At 37.6% G+C, this 19,945-nt stretch overlaps 2 protein-coding genes across 4 annotated transcripts; both read right to left on the bottom strand.

The window, feature by feature from the left end:
* Window positions 1-232: 232 nt before the first annotated feature.
* Window positions 233-9,941, bottom strand: LOC148311708 (uncharacterized). 3 transcript variants are annotated; one of them, XM_088256215.1, is made up of 5 exons: window positions 9,618-9,941; window positions 7,439-8,828; window positions 5,619-6,011; window positions 3,063-3,232; window positions 233-1,159 (listed from the first exon to the last, which is right to left on the bottom strand). In XM_088256215.1, the coding sequence occupies exons 2-5, from the start codon at window positions 8,792-8,794 to the stop codon at window positions 856-858; spliced, it is 2,223 nt and encodes a 740-aa protein (XP_088112341.1). In that variant the 5' UTR covers window positions 8,795-8,828; window positions 9,618-9,941; the 3' UTR covers window positions 233-855. The 3 variants fall into 3 exon arrangements, with proteins under 3 accessions (XP_088112341.1, XP_088112343.1, XP_088112342.1); XM_088256217.1 differs by having other exon boundaries at window positions 9,769-9,933; XM_088256216.1 differs by having other exon boundaries at window positions 9,778-9,933.
* A 5,046-nt stretch (window positions 9,942-14,987) lies between these two features.
* Window positions 14,988-16,887, bottom strand: Surf1 (surfeit locus protein 1). The gene has a single exon (XM_088256242.1). The coding sequence runs from the start codon at window positions 16,809-16,811 to the stop codon at window positions 15,903-15,905; it is 909 nt and encodes a 302-aa protein (XP_088112368.1). The 5' UTR covers window positions 16,812-16,887; the 3' UTR covers window positions 14,988-15,902.
* Window positions 16,888-19,945: the final 3,058 nt, after the last annotated feature.

Here is a 19,945-nt window from a genome sequence, read left to right as displayed (position 1 = left end):
GGTAAATCCTGAAGGTTTTTTTCTCCATTTGAAAAATATTTAGGATATTTAAAAAATAATTAAACTATATCTTTTCTTCAAAATGCAAAAAACAACACTTTCAGCCCTGTAGCGGGTAAATATTAAGTTAAAAATATGCCTCTTTTGCTGGGATATAGTACATTTTCTGGGCATTCCGAAAACATGCACAATTGACGTTGTGAATGTGACGTTGAAAGGAGTGAGCGATATATGACATTTTACAATTTTTCATTATGTATTTAGTACACGATGACAAATTATTTTTCATAATATTGTCTGTTTTTCAAAATGTATATTATTATTATATATTATTATATTCTCTCTCTCACAACCCTTTTCCGTACCCCAATGGTGCATAGGGCACTGCATCATATATACGCAGTGTTATCTTGATAGGAGGTCCCGGGTTCGATTCCCAGGGGGCGGGTCAAATAAATATAAGTGATTTTTTAACTTTAATAATTATTCAATGTTACCCTGGACTGGTACCTGAAGTGGAGGGCTGATGACCTTTCCTTCATGAGTTTAGGATTAATATAACACTGCTTTTATATAATGCAGTGCCCTATGCACTATTGGGGTGCGAATAAGGGTTGTAAGTAAGTATCTTGATGGTTTTGTTGAAAGGAGTGAGCGACGTGTAAAGTGATCACTCGAACCGGCCTATGGCGGTGTTGACTAGCTATCCGGGACGCAGGTGGCCGGCTAATAATTCTCTCTCTCACAACCCTTTTCCGCACCCCAATGGTGCATAGGGCACTGCATCATTTAAACGCAGTGTTATCTTGATGGTTTTGTTGAAAGGAGTGAGCGACGTGTAGAGCGATCACTTGACTAGCCATCTGGGGCGCTGATGGCCGGCCTGTCGCGCACGGTGGCGCCGCCCCCCCGCTTGTACCTCTCCTCCGCCATGAGGTGCTTGAGCGTGTGCGTGCGGCAGTGCGTGTGCAGCGCGTCCTTGCGGTTGAAGCCGCGCCCGCAGTAGGTGCAGAGGAAGGGCTTCTCGCCCGTGTGGATGCGCCCGTGCGTCACCAGCTGGCTCTTCTGCGTGAAGCGCTTCTTGCACGTGCCGCACGCGTGGGGCTTCTCCCCCGAGTGGATCAGCTTGTGCCGCTCCAGGGAGATCTTCTTTGTGAACCTGCAAATTAAGACACAATTTTTATTTTTTATTTTTTATTTACTTGGGTAATATATCCAACATTTAATAAATTTACTTTAACGTTCTTTGGACACATTGCGCGTGGCAACGCGGATAGCCTGGAAACACTAGTTGTGATCGGTAGCCTGGAGGGAAAGAGAGGGAGAGGAAGATCCCCCACACGATGGACCGATCAAATTAAGGCAGCAGCAGGCACCTCGGTGGTTGGAGCGCTACGTGCAGCGCAGTCAAGGGATAACTGGAGAAGAACCATTGCTTCTGCAAGGGTCACAACCCTCAGCAATGAGGAATAAGACGGAAAAGAAGACTTTTACAAAAAAAAAATTTAAAGAGAAATATATGTGTAATATTACATTAAATATTATGTATTTTTCAGTTTCATACTATTTCTGTGAGCCTAAGCGGCTCATTATTACTAATAGGTATCAAATTATACAAAACATGTGTTGGACCAATAGCCACTTATGGGATTGAAGCAAGAGCAGATACTTTCAGAACAAAATCTCGACTTGGAACCTCCGAGATGAAGACTCTCCGATCCGTAACCGGAAACACATTGCGAGACCGAGTAAGAAATACCGACATCCGAAGCATGTGTAAGACAGAGGATATCGTGAGGTGGGGACGACAACGAAGGCGATACTGGAATGATCATTTAAACAGAATGTCAGAAGACAGACTTCCACGTATCGCCCTTCGAGGAATCCCTGAAGGATGTAGACCCCCAGGCAGGCCTTCAAAAAGGTGGAAAGACAGCTGGGAGTCAACATCCCCAGAGCTACAAGCGGAGGCACAAACAGATCCATAGGATCTAGAAAAAGAAGAAGTAGAAGAGGTATCAAATTGTGGTAGAGTGGGTTCCAACCGAGAAACTTTGACTTAAGAGTCCGCTACACTAACCACGGGACTACAAGTCGACAATGTTAGTAATATTAGTATATAACCACCCACAGTGAACGGTAATATACTAATATTACTAGTACATATATATATTTTTTTTAATATAAAAGTAAAAATGACAAACCACAAAGCCGATGTTTTAAATATTAATAGTACATCCAAAATTTAAAAAAATATATTGGATGGAATTCTACTTTTATTTACATGTATCGTAGTTGTACAGGAGAAAGTGACCAACTACCAAAACGTAAAATGTTCAGGAGGGCCATTTAAGTCACTTTTGCTTGGCAACAAAATAAACATCAATGCAGTTAGTCATTTTTACCAAGTCAATATATTATACTTCCAAGTTTAAAATCCTTTGGGATGTTTTCAGGGCAATATTAAGCTAGTGAGATATCAAATAGTCAATGATTACGTTTTTGTGAAAATACGCACTTGGTCACTTTCTCCTGTATGACTACGATATATCGCTCACTCCTTTCAAGAACGTCATAAATCAAAAATCGTCAATTTTCAGTTGTGCATGTTTTAAGAATGCCCAGAAAATGTACTATATCCCAGCAAAAGAGGCATATTTTTAACTCAATATTTACCCGCTACAGGGCAGAAAGTGTTGTTTTTGCATTTTGAAGAAAAGGTATTGTTTAATTATTATTTTTAAATATACTAAATATTTTTCAAATTGAGAAAAAACCTTCAGTTTTTACCTAAAAAGATCTGTTGCACAGTAAAAAGTTCAATAAGTGGCTTGATATTTATTTTTAATACATTGTATTATATTTTTAAACTTTAAAGACGTTCTCCTGAAAAATCAAGTTTTTTGATTTATGACGTTCTTGAAAGCAGTGAGCGATATATATAATGAAAATATGTGACGCATTTCATCTTATAAGACATTATCAAACAAAAATAGAGTTCCCGTCCTAAGTGTATTTAGTGCGGATGAGGGTCAAGAGAAAAATAAGGCGGGGGTTCTTACCTCTTGTTGCAGACGTCGCAGCCAAAGGGGCGGACTCCGAGGTGGATGCGGTAGTGCGTCAGCAAGGAGTTGCGCTCCGTGAAGCGACGATCGCAGATGTGACACTGGAAAGGCTTTATGCCCGTGTGCGTCTTCATATGCGATAAGTACTTGCTCGGTGAAACAAACACCTGGAAATTAAACAATAAAAAATCAGTAGTTCATCTTTATGGCGCCTCGAACTGCTCCACCAGCAGAAAGAACCTAAAAACAGGGAATCGATTCTTAACTCTTACCACTCTGTAGGCCAGACATTCTGGCCCGTATGATTCTAGTAGGCAGCTCCGTGGGCCACAATGTCTGGCCCACAGCAGGTATACGAGAGGGAATCATTTTGTGCTGATTTTGGACATTGTAGTAATAATTAAAAGAAACTACTTAGTGATGGGATGTCAAAAAATAGTATAAAAATTACTCTTGTAATTGGAGATAATCCAGGTTTGCGAACAAGTGTTTGGACACACTCAAAATGTTATAGATAAATTAACTGGTCAAATTATAAGCTAAAATAATAAAAATGAAAAAGGTATTTTCTTGTTGGGTAATATATCCAAAATAAAACAAGTTTTTGTTGGATTGAATTCTACATTTATTTATGTATATCTTAATACGTGACGCGTTTCCTCTTCTTAGGACATTATCAAACACTCAATTAAGATATACATAAATAAATGTAGAATTCAATCCAACAAAAACTTGTTTTATTTTGGAAATATTACCCAACAATTTAATGTGGAATTCTACCAACTGTCTGCAGTTACAATAAATATGATATTTTCTGGTGTTTCTCATGTATGTGATTATAATCCGGGATTCGGACCTCACATACCGTAGAACTGGGCTACTTGAACTTTGATGTGTTACTTGAGCCCAGTACAAAAAAAAATTCAAATCAATAATTCAAAAAACAATTATTTTTTGACATCTCATCAAAGATGAAGAAGAATATGGAAGTCTGGGCATTTACGGGGCTTACGACCGTCATAGGCTGGTTTAAGTGATCACTTTACACACGTGTAACATTCACCAATTCTACCCATTATTGACAACAACACTACTCAAATTCTTGGAAGTTCTATATATATGAACCAATTTAGAAACCTTGTTCATGAATCACTAGAGACATCTATTGGTGAGATGTAAAGAAGCTTTTTATTAAGCAGAAACTCTTATATTAGTATGTGAGATCCGAATCCTGGATTATAATCACACACATGAGAAACGCCAGAAAATACCAATTTCATTTTTATTATTAAGCTTATAATTTGACCAGATAATTTATTTACAACATTTTGAGTGTGTCCAAATACTTGTGGTTGTCAATAATGGGTAGAATTGGTGAATGTTACACGTGTGTAAAGTGATCACTTAAACCAGCCTATGACGGTCGTAAGCCCCGTAAATGCCCAGACTTCCATATTCTTGTTCATCTTTGATGAGATGTCAAAAAATAATATGAAAACAACTCCTGTAATTGGAGATAATCCAGATTTTGTGAACAAGTATTTGGACACACTCAAAATGTTGTCAAAAAACAATAATGAACGAATGGTGACAATAAGTGTCACCCGTCAGGGAAACAATGAATCATGTCCATACGTTCATTATTGTAGACCAAATACAGATCTAAATATTTTTTTTGTACTGGGCTCAAGTAACACATCAAAGTTCAAGTAGCCCCGTTCTACGGTACTAATAAAAGAGTTTCTGCTCAATGAAAAGCTTCTTTTCATATCACCAATAGATGTCTTTGTATTAATCTGTAACAAGTATTTGGACATAAGCGCCCTTGAGGTATTATTTTACGAAAATGCCGCTATATAAGTTATCCAAATTTATTATTATTATAACATTTTGAGTGTGTCCAAATACTTGTTCACAAAATCTGGATTATCTCCAATTACAGGAGTTATTTTCATATTATTTTTTGACATCTCATCAAAGATGAAGAAGAATATGGAAGTCTGGGCATTTACGGGGCTGACGACCGTCATAGGCTGGTTTAAGCGATCACAATTCTACCCATTATTGACAACCACACCACTCAAATTCTTGGAAGTTCTATATATATGAACCAATTTAGAAACCTTATTCTTGAATCACTAGAACTTCACTAAAGACATCTATTGGTGAGATGTAAAGAAGCTCTTTATTAAGCAGAAACTCTTATATTAGTATGTGAGGTCCAAATCCTGGATTTCAATCACACACATTACATCTTTACATCTCACCAATAGATGTCTCTAGTGAGGTTCTAGTGATTCAAGAACAAGGTTTCTAAATTGGTTCATATATATAGAACTTCCAAGAATTTGAGTGGTATGGTTGTCAATAATGGGTAGAATTGGTGAATGTTACACGTGTGTAAAGTGATCGCTTAAACCAGCCTATGACGGTCGTCAGCCCCGTAAATGCCCAGACTTCCATATTCTTCTTCATCTTGGATGAGATGCCAAAAAATAATATTATTATTATTATTATTATACTAATGTTTTTGCAAAAGAGAAGCCGTCTCACCTTTGAGCAGTAGTCGCATTCGATGATGTTCTCCCCGGTGTGAAGCCGCATGTGCATTATCAGGCCGCAGTTATTAGTGTAATCCTTGCCGCAAATGTCGCAGACAAACCGCTCCGACTTGACTTCATCCTTGACTCTGGTCTCCGAGTCCTCGAAGTCCTTGGCGCCGTCGTCCGCCGGCTCCGGCCCGTCCCTCTGCAGCTCCGACGTGGAGCTGTCTTCGTCCGACGAAGACTCGGAGCTCGATGATGACGAAGCGGAATCCCTGTCCGACACGTAGTCTTCGCAATCCCGGGCGTCCGTGTCAATCTCCACGCTGTATGAAGATCTGTCGATAGTTTTGAACACATCTCTTTCATACGTGATTGCCTCTGACTTTAGTCCACAGTCTGCCTGAAAATTTTAGTTTTAATTTTTATTATTTTTTAAGTTAGCTTATATTTTGTCCGCCTCCGTAGTGTAATGGTCAGCACGCTCGGCTACCGTTCTGGAGGTCCCGGGTTCGATTCCCAAGGGGGGTAAAATAAATATAAGTGATTTTTTCACTGTAATATTTATTCGATATTATTACCCTGTTTTTTTAATTTATTATTAGATTAAAACCAATATTTTTAGCTTTTCCACTTTTTTATTTGACCAGCGACCGGGTTTCGTCGTTACCGACATCATCAGACTGGTCTGACGATGTCGGTAACGACGAAACCCGGTCGCTGGTCAAATAAAAAAGTGGAAAAGCTAAAAATATTGGTTTTAATCTAATAATAAATTAAAAATGCAATTCCATCACGAAGTGTCAGTGGATAATATAAATCTATTATTACCCTGGACTGGTACCTGAAGCGGAGGGCTGATCACCTTTCTTTCATGTGCAAACGATCAAGATAACACTGCGTTTATATGACGCAGTGCCCTATGCATCATCTGGGGTGCGGATAAGGGTTTTTATATATATTACGTTTAACTCTTTCCACTCTGACCATTTTTTCTCATAACTGATCAGCTACTCTGATCAAAAAAAATGCAATGTTTTTCTACCATTAAAATAAATATTTTGGTCCCTAATTTTGGGACACTGTCTGGCAATTCGTATGACCATGTCAATTAAGATTAACCGCATTTATCTGAAATATTTGTTGGTAGAATATACTCGGGTGATAGAGAAATCAGTGATTAAAGTTATACCTGCTGTGGGCCAGACATTGTGGCCCACGGAGCTGCCTACTAGAATCATACGGGCCAGAATGTCTGTGAGTTAATGATATTTTGTCCGCCTCCGTGGTGTAATGGTCAGCGTGTTTAGCTACCATGCTGGAGGTCCCAGGTTCGATTCCCAGGGGCGGGGTGAAAATAAGAGGGACAAAATCACTTATATTTATTTGACCCCCCCTGGGAATGGAACCCAGGACCTCCAGACCGGTAGCCGAGCGTGATGACCATTACAATACGGAGGCGGACAATGTTAATTTTAATTTAACTTAATTTAATTAACAAGATGTTAATGTTCTGTTAAATTTCAAAATGTTGTAGCATAGGAGTTGGTTTTAAAAGAATATATCATAGTCGTGCAGAAGAAAGTGACCAACTGACAAAACGTAAAATGTTCAGGAGGGACATTTAAGTCACTTTTGCTTGGCAACAAAATAAACATCAATGCAGTTAGTCATTTTTAACAAGTCCGTATATTATACTTCCAAGTTTAAAATCCTTTGGGATGTTTTCAGGGCAATATTAAGCTAGTAAGATATCAAATAGTCAATGATCACGTTTTTGTAAAAAATGCACTTGGTCACTTTCTCCTGTGTGACTATGATATGACTCACATCGATCATTGCATTATTGGAAGTTTCTTTTCCCGGAATGTCTGGGTACAACGGCTTTCCGTTATAATCGCAGATGAGCAGTTGGCACTGGCCGCTCTTCGTGTCCAATTGCTTGTTCCCCTTGACAATGTCTCCCAGCGTGTGCGTCTTCCTGTGGGCCAGCAACGCGTCCTTTCTCGGGAACCGCTTCCCGCAAACGTCGCACAGGAACGGCCGCTCGCTGGTGTGAGTTTTGGCGTGCGCCTGCATCTGGCTTTTTTGAGTGAATTTTTTATCGCACTCCGCGCACTGGTACGGCTTGAACCCGCTGTGGATCAAAACGTGGCGGTTCAGAGAGACCTTGCGGCTGAAGGTTTTCGAGCAGACGCCGCAGGAAAACGGCTTGCCTTCGGTGTGCAAGCGATAATGGCTTATGAGAGAATGCCTTTCCGTGTATCGGCGGTCGCAGATATCGCATTGGAAAGGTTTTACGCCCGTGTGTATCTTCATGTGCGAGTCTAGCTTGCTTTGGACCGCGAACATCTTGTCGCATATCGTGCAATGGAACAACTTCTCCCCTGTGTGCATCTTTGTATGCGAAACCAGACTGGACTTTCTATTAAACCTCTTCTCGCAGTATTCGCAGTGGAACAGATCTTCCCCCGTGTGGATTTTCACATGGGCCAGATACCCGGACTTTTGGATGAAGCGTTTTTGGCAGTAGTCGCACGTGTACGGGAACTCTTGCGTGTGTATCCGCACGTGTTTCACGAGCGTGCTGCGGTCGGCGAATCGCTTGCCGCAATACTCGCAGGGGAACGGCCGCTCGCCGGTGTGAGTCTTCAGATGAGAATTGAGCTTCGATCGGACCGAGAATTTTTTATCGCAGTGCGGACAGTCGAAGAGATCGCAGCCTGTGTGCATCCGTATGTGCAACTTGAGAGCGTGCTTATTTTTGTAGGGCTTACTGCACATATCGCACGTCCAGACTTCCTGAGCATCATCCCTTTTATCTTTCTTCACCTTTTTTGATTTCTTTTTCCGTTTTCGTTTGAAATTCTGATCTTCGTTTATTTCTTTATCATTACTTACACTGTCCTCTGCTTCTTTGCACTTTTTTTTACGCAATTTTTTCCGTTTTTTCTTGACTTTAACGCACATTTCATCGTTTGCCTGATCTTCCAGTTCATTCTTTATTTGCTTCTGGAAACTCTTGCTCTTTTTTAAAGCTGCTATACTAATGTCATCGTCTGAATTGTTGGTGTCTTTTATAATGTGAAGAAGGTCCTTAACATGTAATACATTATCAGAAACAACATCTTCCTTCTTTATATTAAAACTTTTGTCGTAAAATACGTCTTTGAAATTCGATTCCATCTCTCTTGATCAAATTTTCCTAGGATTCCAACATCTAAAATAGCATAAAAATGTTCATTTATTCAAAGTCTAAAATCTCCTAAAGTTTTTTACAGCTCACATGGAAATTTTGACACAATCTTGTATTCGAATATGCCCGTTTTTATTTTTATTTTTATATATAGGAGGCTAATCCCTCTTAAAAACAGAAGAATAAGATGTAACAGGTGTTTTAATCTGTGATAGGATACGCGTTGCTGTGGCCCAGTCGGGTTAAATGAAAAAGAAACGAATAGAAAGCTCACATTTCTGATATATTTCATTTCACAATCTTGCGAAGCAATGAAAATATTGAAAAATCTGTGAAATAAACAGCCGTCAAGAAGCACGCTGTCCGCCATGAGAAATGTATATATTATTTATTATGTATATATTATTTTTTTATTGAATAAATTGAATTGAATTGAATTGAAAATGTTAAGTATTACGTTAGTTGCCGTTACGTTCAATAGATGGCGCTGCCATTGCGGTAAAAAATGGTTTAATTTGAATAAAAGATACTCTTAGTATTATAAAGTTGCGTTTTAATTGCTCCCACTGGTAAAAAAGTGTCGTTTAGAACTGAAGTAATGTGGTAGAGTAAAAAAAATGGGGAGCGCTGAAAAATAATTGATTTTCAAAGTGGGCGATAGACGAAATAAGTTTGAGAACCACTGGATTACACCCTCTCCGGCCTTGCCTGGTTAGGCCATAAGCTTTACAAAATCTTCCCTTTCGTGAATAAAACATGGAAAAAACAATGAAAACCATTAAGACGACATGTCTTACAGTTTTAAAAACTAACCTTTAAATTATTATATTTACGGACAACTCCAGTCGACGATATTCGAATGTGTATTTACAATTTTGTTTGTCATTTTTGACAACTAGCGTACATTCGAGGCAACAGAGAAGCAACATCAGAAATAATAGGTAAAATTATCAATGAAAATAACCATAAATACCCCTTGTTTGCATTCAGAAGTAATAAAACACTTTCACTTCAATAAATAACTGCGACCCTTATACATCTTTAAAAAGCAAAAACCCATTTTAAACGATTTAAAATCAAACTTCAAATAAGAAAGCGGCCGACAGTAGCTGGACGCAAGCAAAATGGCGAACGAGTGTTTTTTTCAATTCTGTATTAGGCTGATCTGTGTATTTTTTTCTCAGCCAGTTACAAAATGTTTAAGCGAGGTAGGTAGCACAGTTTGTCTGCGGACATTTCGCTCACTCCTTTCAAGAACGTCATAAATCAAAAAACGTGATTTTTCAGCAGAACGTTTTTAAGGTTTAAAAATATAAAACAATGTACTAAAAATAAATATCAAGCTACTTATTGAACTTTTTACTGTGCAACAGATCTTTTTAGGTAAAACCTGAAGGTTTTTTCACCATTTGAAAAACATTTAGGATATTTAAAAAAACAATTAAACAATACCTTTTCTTCAAAATGCAAAAACGACACTTTCTGCCCTGTAGCGGGTAAATATTAAGTTAAAAATATGCCGCTTTCGCTGGGATATAGTACATTTTCTGGGCATTCCGAAAACATGCACAACTGAAAATTGACGATTTTTGATTTATGACGTTCTTGAAAGGAGTGAGCGATTTGGCTTTTATGTATGTATTTGAATATTTGAGTGCATTTGAATTACCTAACGTCCAAGTGACTCTGAAATCTATCTATGGCTTATGCAATACCGCTTATCATGACCCTACTCAGGCTTCAACTTTTTAAGTTTTAAAGCATATGCCTTCTCGTGAGTGGATTTACTCTTTATGTTTAAAGTTACTTTAATTTCATGTAATTCATGAGTGGTAAATTGAAGGCAAAAACACTCGCTATCTCGCTAGAGGCATGAGTTTATTTTAAGTCAGCAGTGAAGTTACTTAGGTGTATAATTTTAGTTCTTGTCACTGATCGGTGTATGATTTTAGTTTCTTATTTTAATAATAATAATAATAAATCCCTTACCCCAATGGTGCATAGGGCACTGCTTCATATAAACGCAGTGTTATCTCGATCGATTACACATGAAGGAAAGGTGATTAGCCCTCCACTTCAGGTACCAGTCCAGTGTAATATTGAATAAATATTAGAGTGAAAAAATCATTTATATTTATTGAACCCCCCTGGGAATCGAACCCGGGACCTCCAGAACGGTAGGCGAGCATGCTGACCATTACACTACGGAGGCGGACAGTTTCTTATTTTAGTTTCTGATATTTATGTTTATATGAGCAGCTACAAAATCAGATGTATTTCAGATAGGCACCCAAAGAATTCTATAAACAAGTACACACTTCTCTTGGCTTTAGTTTTCAATTTCAATTCAATTTATTCAATTTTAATTAACACATACATTAGAAACTAAAGTTTAAGGTAAACATTAAGAAAAATTCAAAAGTAAGTAAGAAGACTCTTGTTAAAGATGTAGAAGAATCCCTTATGGGAATACCCCCTCAGGCACATGGAACAGGTATTGTCCAGCATATCTTCCTACAGGCATAACCATCGGCAGGTTGCTCCTGTATATAGGAATGGGAAACTATCTATGCCCACGCTGTCCTTAGCTAACTATCGGGAACATACAAACCAATGCTCCAGATAGTTTCAGGATTATCCATCATACCGCGCAACAATGGATAGAAATGCCTCATCAAATACACATTCCTTCTAGTCTCTAGACTGTTGTAGCCGAGCATACCCTGGAGGAACTGGTAGCTCTTCCTACAGGCATAACCATCGGCAGGTTGCTCCTGTATATAGGAATGGGAAACTATCTATGCCCACGCTGTCCTTAGCTAACTATCGGGAACATACAGACCGATGCTCCAGATAGTTTCAGGATTATCCATCATACCGCGCAACAATGGATAAAAAAAGCCTCATCGATCTTGCTTCTGCAGATATTTGTGCTGGAGCCACAGGAGTTGAAGTCAAAAAATATATATATATATACACAAAAAATATCATTTTGTCAGATTTTACTTTTCTTAAAATGTTATGGCTTACTTATACTTCCTGACACTTTAAAGGTTGATTTAACATAGCTAGGCATTTTGAGACTTCTTTTTCATGTTTGGAAGTTACAGATTAAAACAGAATTATAATTTTTCATTAATTGATTTGACAGTAACTTTGTGAAAACATCTATCCATTTTTAATTTAAGGTTTACTTCCTAAAACTACTATTTAAATCTATCAACATCCTAAGGAAACAACTCTAAAATTTAGACTTAGCTTTAGGTGTTAGAAAATGATGCAGAATCCATTGAAACACATCGCTCACTCCTTTCAAGAACGTCATAAATCAAAAAACTTGATTCTTCAGGAGAACGTTTTTAAAGTTTAATAATATAATACAATGTATTAAAAATAAATATCAAGCCACATATTGCACTTTTTACTATGCAACAGATCTTTTTAGGTAAAACCTGAAGGTTTTTTCTCCATTTGAAAAATATTTAGTATTTAAAAAATAATAATTAAACAATACCTTTTCTTCAAAATGCAAAAACAACACTTTCTGCCCTGTAGCGGGTAAATATTAAGTTAAAAATATGCCGCTTTTGCTGGGATATAGTACATTTTCTGGGCATTCCTAAAACATGCACAACTGAAAATTGACAATTTTTGATTTATGACGTTCTTGAAAAGAGTGAGCGACATGTCAAAATATATTTTTTAAAATAGTGGTAATTACTAAGTAAAACTTTTATTAAAAATATAATGATTTAGTTTTCTATAAGAACATAATTGCTAAACCAATCTCTTGAAGCATCATCCAAATTAAGTAAAATAATATTAACATATCTAAAAAAATTGGTTATCTATAGTAAGTCCACTTCCGTGGTGTAATGGTCAGCACGCTCGGCTACCATTCTGGAGGTCCCGGGTTCGATTCCCAGGGGGGGTCAAATAAATATAAGTGATTTTTTTTTACTCTTGTATTAATTCAATATAACCCTGGACTGTTACCTGAAGCGGAGGGCTGATTACCTTTCCTTCATGTGTTTACGATCAAGATAACACTGCGTTTATATGATGCAGTGCCCTATGCACCATTGGGGTGCGGATAAGGGTTAGGGGTTATGGTAAGTGCAGTACTGTTCTCTTGATAAAATAAACAAATAATAATAATGAAAATAAATAATAAACCATATCCGCTCCCTAGGTGTGGAGCATATGGAGTCCACAAACTGTCTCCAGGCTTTTCTGTCGGCTGCCAGCTCCCTCGCATCCTCCCAAGTCAGATCCGCGTCCCGAAGTTCTGACGAGAACTGCCGACGAATTGTCAGCAGTGGTCGGGAACCTGATGCCTTGTAAAAGAGGCGAGCTTGATGGCGGCTCTCGGGAGGCATGCGGAGTACATGGCCAAGCCGACTGAATCGCCTTTTCTTGCCGACAATTGTGACCGAGATTTGCCGCGTCCTACGCCTTATCTCTTCATTCCTCACAAAGTCAAACCACCGCACGCCTAAAATTCTCCGCAGACACCTATTCTCAAAGCTTAGTACACGGCTGCTCTGGGCCCTTGTAAGGTGCCATGTTTCACAGCCGTATAAGAGAACAGGAGCGATGCAGGCATTGTATAGGCAGCATTTGGTCTTCACCGAGTATAAATCCAAACAAATAAAGCAAATGTTTTAAATTCATTTCTTTATTAACAAAATAGATAATAATTTGAATAACAGTGTGAGCATTGTCTTTGTAACGATTCATAATTACTTACGATCTTAGTTGAAGCAACACTTAGTTAATGAAATCATAACAGATAATTGATAACAATTTTTCAGTTTTAAAATGCATAAATATTCTTATTATTTTATGACATCTCATCAAAGATGAAATAAAATATTTTGTATTTTTAACAATTAAAATAGACCATTTTTACTAATATTTTTCATTATGCAATATTAAACTAAATTAATAATTATGTAAAAGATATTATTTTTTGACATCTCATCAAAGATGAAGAAGAATATGGAAGTCTGGGCATTTACGGGGCTGACGACCGTCATGGGCTGGTTTAAGTGATCACTTTACACACGTGTAACATTCACCAATTCTACCCATTATCGACAACCACACTACTCAAATTCTTGGAAGTTCTATATATATATATGAACCAATTTAGAAACCTTGTTCTTGAATCACTAGAACTTCACTAGAGACATCTATTGGTGAGATGTAAAGAAGCTTTTTATCAAGCAGAAACTCTTATATTAGTATGTGAGGTCCGAATCCTGGATTATAATCACACACATGAGAAACGCCAGAAAATACCATTTTCATTTTTATTATTTAAGCTTATAATTTGACCGGATAATTTATTTACAACATTTGTCAAAAAAGTTATTGGAGATAATCCAGATTTTCCACTAGAGACATCTATTGGTGAGATGTAAAGATAATCCAGATTTTGAAAACAAGTATTTGGACACACTCAAAATGTTGTACATAAATATTCTCACTAAAAAATGGACCTTCTGGTTTTTTCTGCAAATAAATTGATCAGTCGCTAAATTAAAAAAAAATAAAACAGAAAAAAATATATTTGAATGCAGTTTTATAAAGAAAAACTATTTTCTTGTCCGTTCCAAACTAATTACTTTGTAAATTTATTTATTAATTTATATTTCATCATACACACAACTACAAAATGCAATAGTGTGCCATCACGGAGTTTTCCTTTACTAAGGGCATATTTTAAAATGCTTATTTATAAAATTATCCAAAAGAAAATTATTTGTTCCTCTTTATATAGAAGAAGATGGAGTATGCCCGGGGATGCTCAGACTTCCATCATCTTTCATATAAAGAAGAACGATAGATGATTCATATCAAGTTGAGAAACCTATAATAAATAATTGTATTTTGAAAATTAAAATTAAAATTATGAATTATCTTGAAAATTTTGAAATCCCAAAAAAACTGAATTCTTATAATAATTTATTAAATAATATATTGTTTCAAAATTCTTCACCATTGCTTTCCATTTTTCCTTTGTTTTCAAACTCCGCCCCTTGACTAACCCCTTCCCCTTACTTTCCCCTCTCCTTATTTATAGAACAATTTTATATATTTATATTTCAGTTATTATACAGACCTGAATGATGGATGTTTAACTTCTGAAACATGTAGTCTATAATAAAACTCAAGTGGTAAAAAACAAAGTGTTTTCTTTAATCATTGAAAATTAAAAGCATTAACTTCCTGGATCATTGTAATATTGTTGGGTTATATATCCAAAATAAAACAAGGTTTGTTGGATTGAATTCTACATTAATTTATGTATAAATACACATCAAACACGCGAGTTTGTGCAGTTTTTGATAATGTCCTTGGAAGACAAAACGCGTCACGTATTAACATATACATAAATAATTGTCAGCCTCCGTAGTGTAATGGTCAGAACGCTCGGCTACCGTTCTGGAGGTCCCGGGTTCGATTCCCAGGGGGGGTCAAATAAATATAAGTGATTTTTTCACTGTAATATTTATTCAATATTGCCCTGGACTGGTACCTGATGCGGAGGGCTGATCACCTTTTCTTCGTGTGTAAACGATCAAGATAACACTGTGTTCATATGAAGCAGTGCCCTATGCACCATTGGGGTGCGGATGAGGGTTTTATTATTATTATTAAATAAATGTAGAATTCAATCCAACAAACCTTGTTTTATTTTGGATATATTACCCAACGATTCAATATGGAATTCTACCAACTGTCTGCAGTTACAATAAATCACTGTAATATATTTTGGAGAAATAAAACACATTGTTTTTTGATCCACTCACATATTTGTTGAAACCAACTAGTTTCGGCAACAGCCTGTTGCCCTCTTCAGGGTTTCAGTCATGCCGAAACGAGTTGATTTTAATAAAAATGTGAGTGGATCAAAAAACAAAGTGTTTTATTTCTCCGAAATATAAATAATTGTTGATACAAGATGCATGAACAATCTAATAATAAAGATTCGGATAGAAAGATATGAAAAATACAACACACCACCTAGACAAATTGATTTATCTTCTTCAATTTGCATAAATGGAACCCGTGATGAAAGATAATCTCATTTTACACGCAAAATTTCTTAGGGACTCTCTTACCGAATTTTGTATACCACATGTAAGCTGTGAACGCGGATAGACTGAACCACGTGAACAAGTACGAGAGATGCTCGTTGCGTAGCGTAACGCGGGTTTGGTTGGGGATGGGCCAGCCTTCCGGGGGGTGACGCAATCCGCGCGCGTCGATCCAAACTGGAGAAGACTTAGTGATCGCCGAGATCTGATCAAGATCCCTGTAAAACCATTCCCCGTTGTGGGGCTTATTGGTCGGTACGAACGGCGCGCGTTTTTCCGTTAAACGAACGATCCCTGTCAATTCAACCTCTTCCGGAATGAAGGACGCTTGCCGGGCGGAAGGTTTCTTGGCGCTCTGCGGGACCCAGCCGCGGTTGACGAGGATCGTGACGTCACGATCGCTCAGCTTGAACGGCGTGACGACCAAGTATCCGTTGGTGTTGCTGCGGTCGGACATGAAGGAACCGGACGCCTGCGCGGAGGGATCGTGCTCGATGCGCGAGCGCGGCCCCATCAAGATCTCCCGGCTGTGCAGAAAGTGCCCGCGCACTTTGACGGGCAAAAACTCCATTGAATCCAAGTCGCTCAAATCTCCCGGCAAATCTACAGCAGGAGTCTCCGTCTTTGACTTCAGCATCAGAATTAACCCCTGCTTCCACCGGAGCCTGTGAATCTGCCAGCAGCCGAGTCCGAACGACGCCACGGGGATCACGAGAAGCGCCCATTTCATGGAAGACCTCTGGCCGCTTACTTCCTTTTTTGGATTTTTCGCCAGGATTTGGCGGACGGACGTGACCGTTTGAGTTTCCCTAGCGTGTCTCACATTGGTCCTCAGCGCCTCCGGTCGCTCCAGTAATTGCTTCGCGGCATTGCGAAGCACCAAACTCGACAACTTGAACATTATTACCAGATATTGTTATGAAACTGCTTTTAGGTTAGTCACCTTATGACAGATTGCATCAGAAACATATTCATCTGGGGAAAACGTAATTCTGTAATAAACACTACAAGTAGGTACTTATTTGTTTAGTACCTATCTACATATTAAAAACGGATTATGATTTTGAAAAATTTGCGTAAACCAATTCTTTGTACAATAAACTCGACCAACAGGTTGAAAAACGCATTTATACTACTTTTCTTTGCATGAAGCTCCGGCTTCTTCACCTAAATGGGTTGTCTCTAATAGGATTAGAGTCTTGGCTCCAATTTTGCTAGCCAGTCCATCGCCTCCGGGGTCGCCTCATGGATATCACGAAGGTCACCACCAAAACTTTTAAGCCAGCAGTTCTGCACCATGTGCCTTATGGTCTACTCATCTCCAAACTCATGATATACTCACTGGCCACATTGGGATGGCCTGTTAAGGCACCGAGTGGCAGGCTTCCGGGAGAGGCTGATGAAGAGCTCCAACCTCATCATAAAGTGGCTTATGGAGCACAGATGAGGGCTGGACATGTGGTGGCACTGGAGCACAGCGCTGCGTTTGCCAGCGAGCTAATCTTCATCTACATCTCTCCAAATTTTATTTTTTTTCTTTCACCGTTTCTTTTCATTATTTTTATTTTTATTTGTTTATTATTATTTTTTTTAAATGTTGTTAAACATATATGGCTGACTAAGTGTTGCACCCACCACTTAGTCAAGCTGAAAAAAAGATTTATTATTTTTATTATTATTATTATTATCAGGGTTGTTCCTTTTCCTCCACCTCCAGAGTAAGAAACTGTAGTAACCCTATTCCGTTCTTGCTCTTTTCTACTGTACCATGCCCTCCGGAGCAGATCAAAACCCAGTACTCAAAATGTTGGGTCCACAATTAATTGTTTGTTTACGTGTTCAGTAGCCCATTTTTTTACACATTTCTTTTGTATTTTTATCGTCAGCCTCAACCGTCCAAAAAAGTTTAAGGGATTTGAGCCTCTTTGGAGGTGAGTGAAAAATATCTCCAAAAGCTGGTATATGGGGTTTATATTTTTATTCCCAGAAGGTAGTTCCCTTTGCAGTAAAATAGACGCCGAGCTAAATAAAACAATGATAACTATAACAGGTACGATAAAACCGACTCCAACCGTGCTATCCAACATCACGTTACCTTCGAAGATTACACGCCACAGTCAGAGAACGCATTAATGCTTCAAAAGGACACTTTTGCCTCTATTTTCTTTAAAAATATTTTGCTGAATAAATTTAAACTCTTATAATGACAAGTTGTGTGAAATAGTATAAAGACAAATAGTTTGAATAAACCACAAAACCAAGTAATGTTTGAAGATGACCAAGCAAGCAAGAATGAAGAATAAGAAGAGGGAATGGAAAAGTAATTGGTAGAAAAAGGGAAGAGCAGCAATGGCTAGGGCGCTCAAGTTTGCACACTTCTCTTCGTACTGGCTTGCATCCTTAGACACCACTATTACGCAAGAGTCCGTTGATGACTCCGTTTTACACCCAAGAAGGGTGAAAAGCCATTAAAAAAAAGAAGAAGAAAGTACGAACCTACTTATTTTCTGTTTATTCCAGTTTCTATATTGTCTATTAATATATTACAAATAATATTGTCTATGTATTTTTCTTCGGATGGCCTTTCGCGTCGTCCGATTATTCTGTTTTATAACGATGAATTGAATGACAACTTAATTAAAATAAGTATTTTTTTCAATTAAATAAACGATAATTGTCTCCATATTGCAAGTGCTGTTTTAACAAATCAATTATTCTCTCAAAAAGAAAAAATACGATAAAGGTAATAATTACATCTGTCAAAACATTCAACGCCTTAAAGCCATAGACCAAATGGTTCGAAAAAAACTGTAACCCACTTTCCGACCGTTTCAAAATGACTTAGTTTTCAAAAGATATAAAATATGTAATGTTATATTTATTTATTAAGCACGTATACGTTCAATAAAACGAATACAAACAGTATTTAACAAGTCACAAAGGATTTAATATGATTGTTTAGACTTGTAGCGAAAACATTTTACGAAAATAGTAAGGGCCTTTTGAAGAATCGAGAATAATGTTTTTAATTAATTTGTAGCGTATTTTATGGTTTAAAATTATAGATTATGTTTTCATTTATAACTATGTGGTTTAAAAATGAGAATATTTTAAACATCTCGCCATCGGATCATCGAAATAAGACGTCACAAGTGTTGGCCGCAGCTTTCCTGCGCGCCTCACGCCAACCCGCTGTTCAGATTGTATATACCCATTATTATAAAGACAGTTTGGAACGCAACGTGAACATATTCATTATCATATAGATTTAATGGATCGAAAGATGAAAATTGGTCTGGCTCAATAAATAATGGCAAAAATTCACCTTTTTGTAATGAATTATTTATTTTGTCCTCAAAACTCTAAAAGCACTCGATGGATTGTATCCTCAAACCCTTATCCGCACCCCAGTGGTGCATAGGGCACTGCATCATATAAACGCAGTGTTAACTTGATCGTTGTTATCACATTCATGTGATTCCTTCAGGAAAGGTGATCGGCCCTCCGCTTCAGTTGCCAGTCAGGGTAATATGGAATAAATATTACAGTGAAAAACTCACATATTTATTTGACTCCCTCCCCCCAGGGAATCGAACCCGGGACCTCTAGAACGATAGCCGAGTGTGCTGACCATTACACTACGGAGGCGGATAGCAAAGTATACATATTTATTTCATCACATACTAAATTACAAATAACAGATTACAATCATGCTCTCCCTGATTTTTCCCGTGCCGAGGGCATGTTTCACAAAATTTAATTGAAAATCATAATGTAATAAAATTGTTTGTGTAATCAAATATGACATGGCCGATTGGTGCGATCTACTTCAGATCTGGCCACTCCAATTACGCACTTATGAAGAAATTTTTATATTTAGTTTATTTTTTAATGACTTTATAGATAACGGAAGCAGGTTACACAGCTTTTATGTAAAACTTTTAAAATAATAAATAATGATTTTGTATTTTAAAAGCATTATCAACTTTGTGGTATGGTAATATAACACTCTCCTTATCATTCATCGTTCACTTT

Source organism: Brachycentrus maculatus, unplaced genomic scaffold (genome assembly GCF_059751285.1).
Source record: "Brachycentrus maculatus isolate JH-2025_06_01 unplaced genomic scaffold, ASM5975128v1 h1tg000059l, whole genome shotgun sequence".
NCBI classification, from domain to species: Eukaryota; Metazoa; Arthropoda; class Insecta; order Trichoptera; family Brachycentridae; genus Brachycentrus; species Brachycentrus maculatus.
The sequence above is the reverse complement of the archived record's forward strand: the minus strand, read 5'-3'. Positions and strand labels throughout refer to the sequence as shown.

What these genes read in the sequence shown, in the direction of transcription:
- LOC148311708 (XM_088256215.1), bottom strand. Translation starts at nt 8,794, where the DNA reads ATGGAATCGAATTTCAAAGACGTATTTTACGACAAAAGTTTTAATATA. An exon ending in CCAATAATGCAATGATCGAT is followed by an intron (nt 6,012 to 7,438) that starts GTGAGTCATATC and finishes TAAAATTTTCAG; the next exon opens with GCAGACTGTGGACTAAAGTC. An exon ending in TGCGACGTCTGCAACAAGAG is followed by an intron (nt 1,160 to 3,062) that starts GTAAGAACCCCC and finishes CTTAATTTGCAG; the next exon opens with GTTCACAAAGAAGATCTCCC.
- Surf1 (XM_088256242.1), bottom strand. Translation starts at nt 16,811, where the DNA reads ATGTTCAAGTTGTCGAGTTTGGTGCTTCGCAATGCCGCGAAGCAATTA.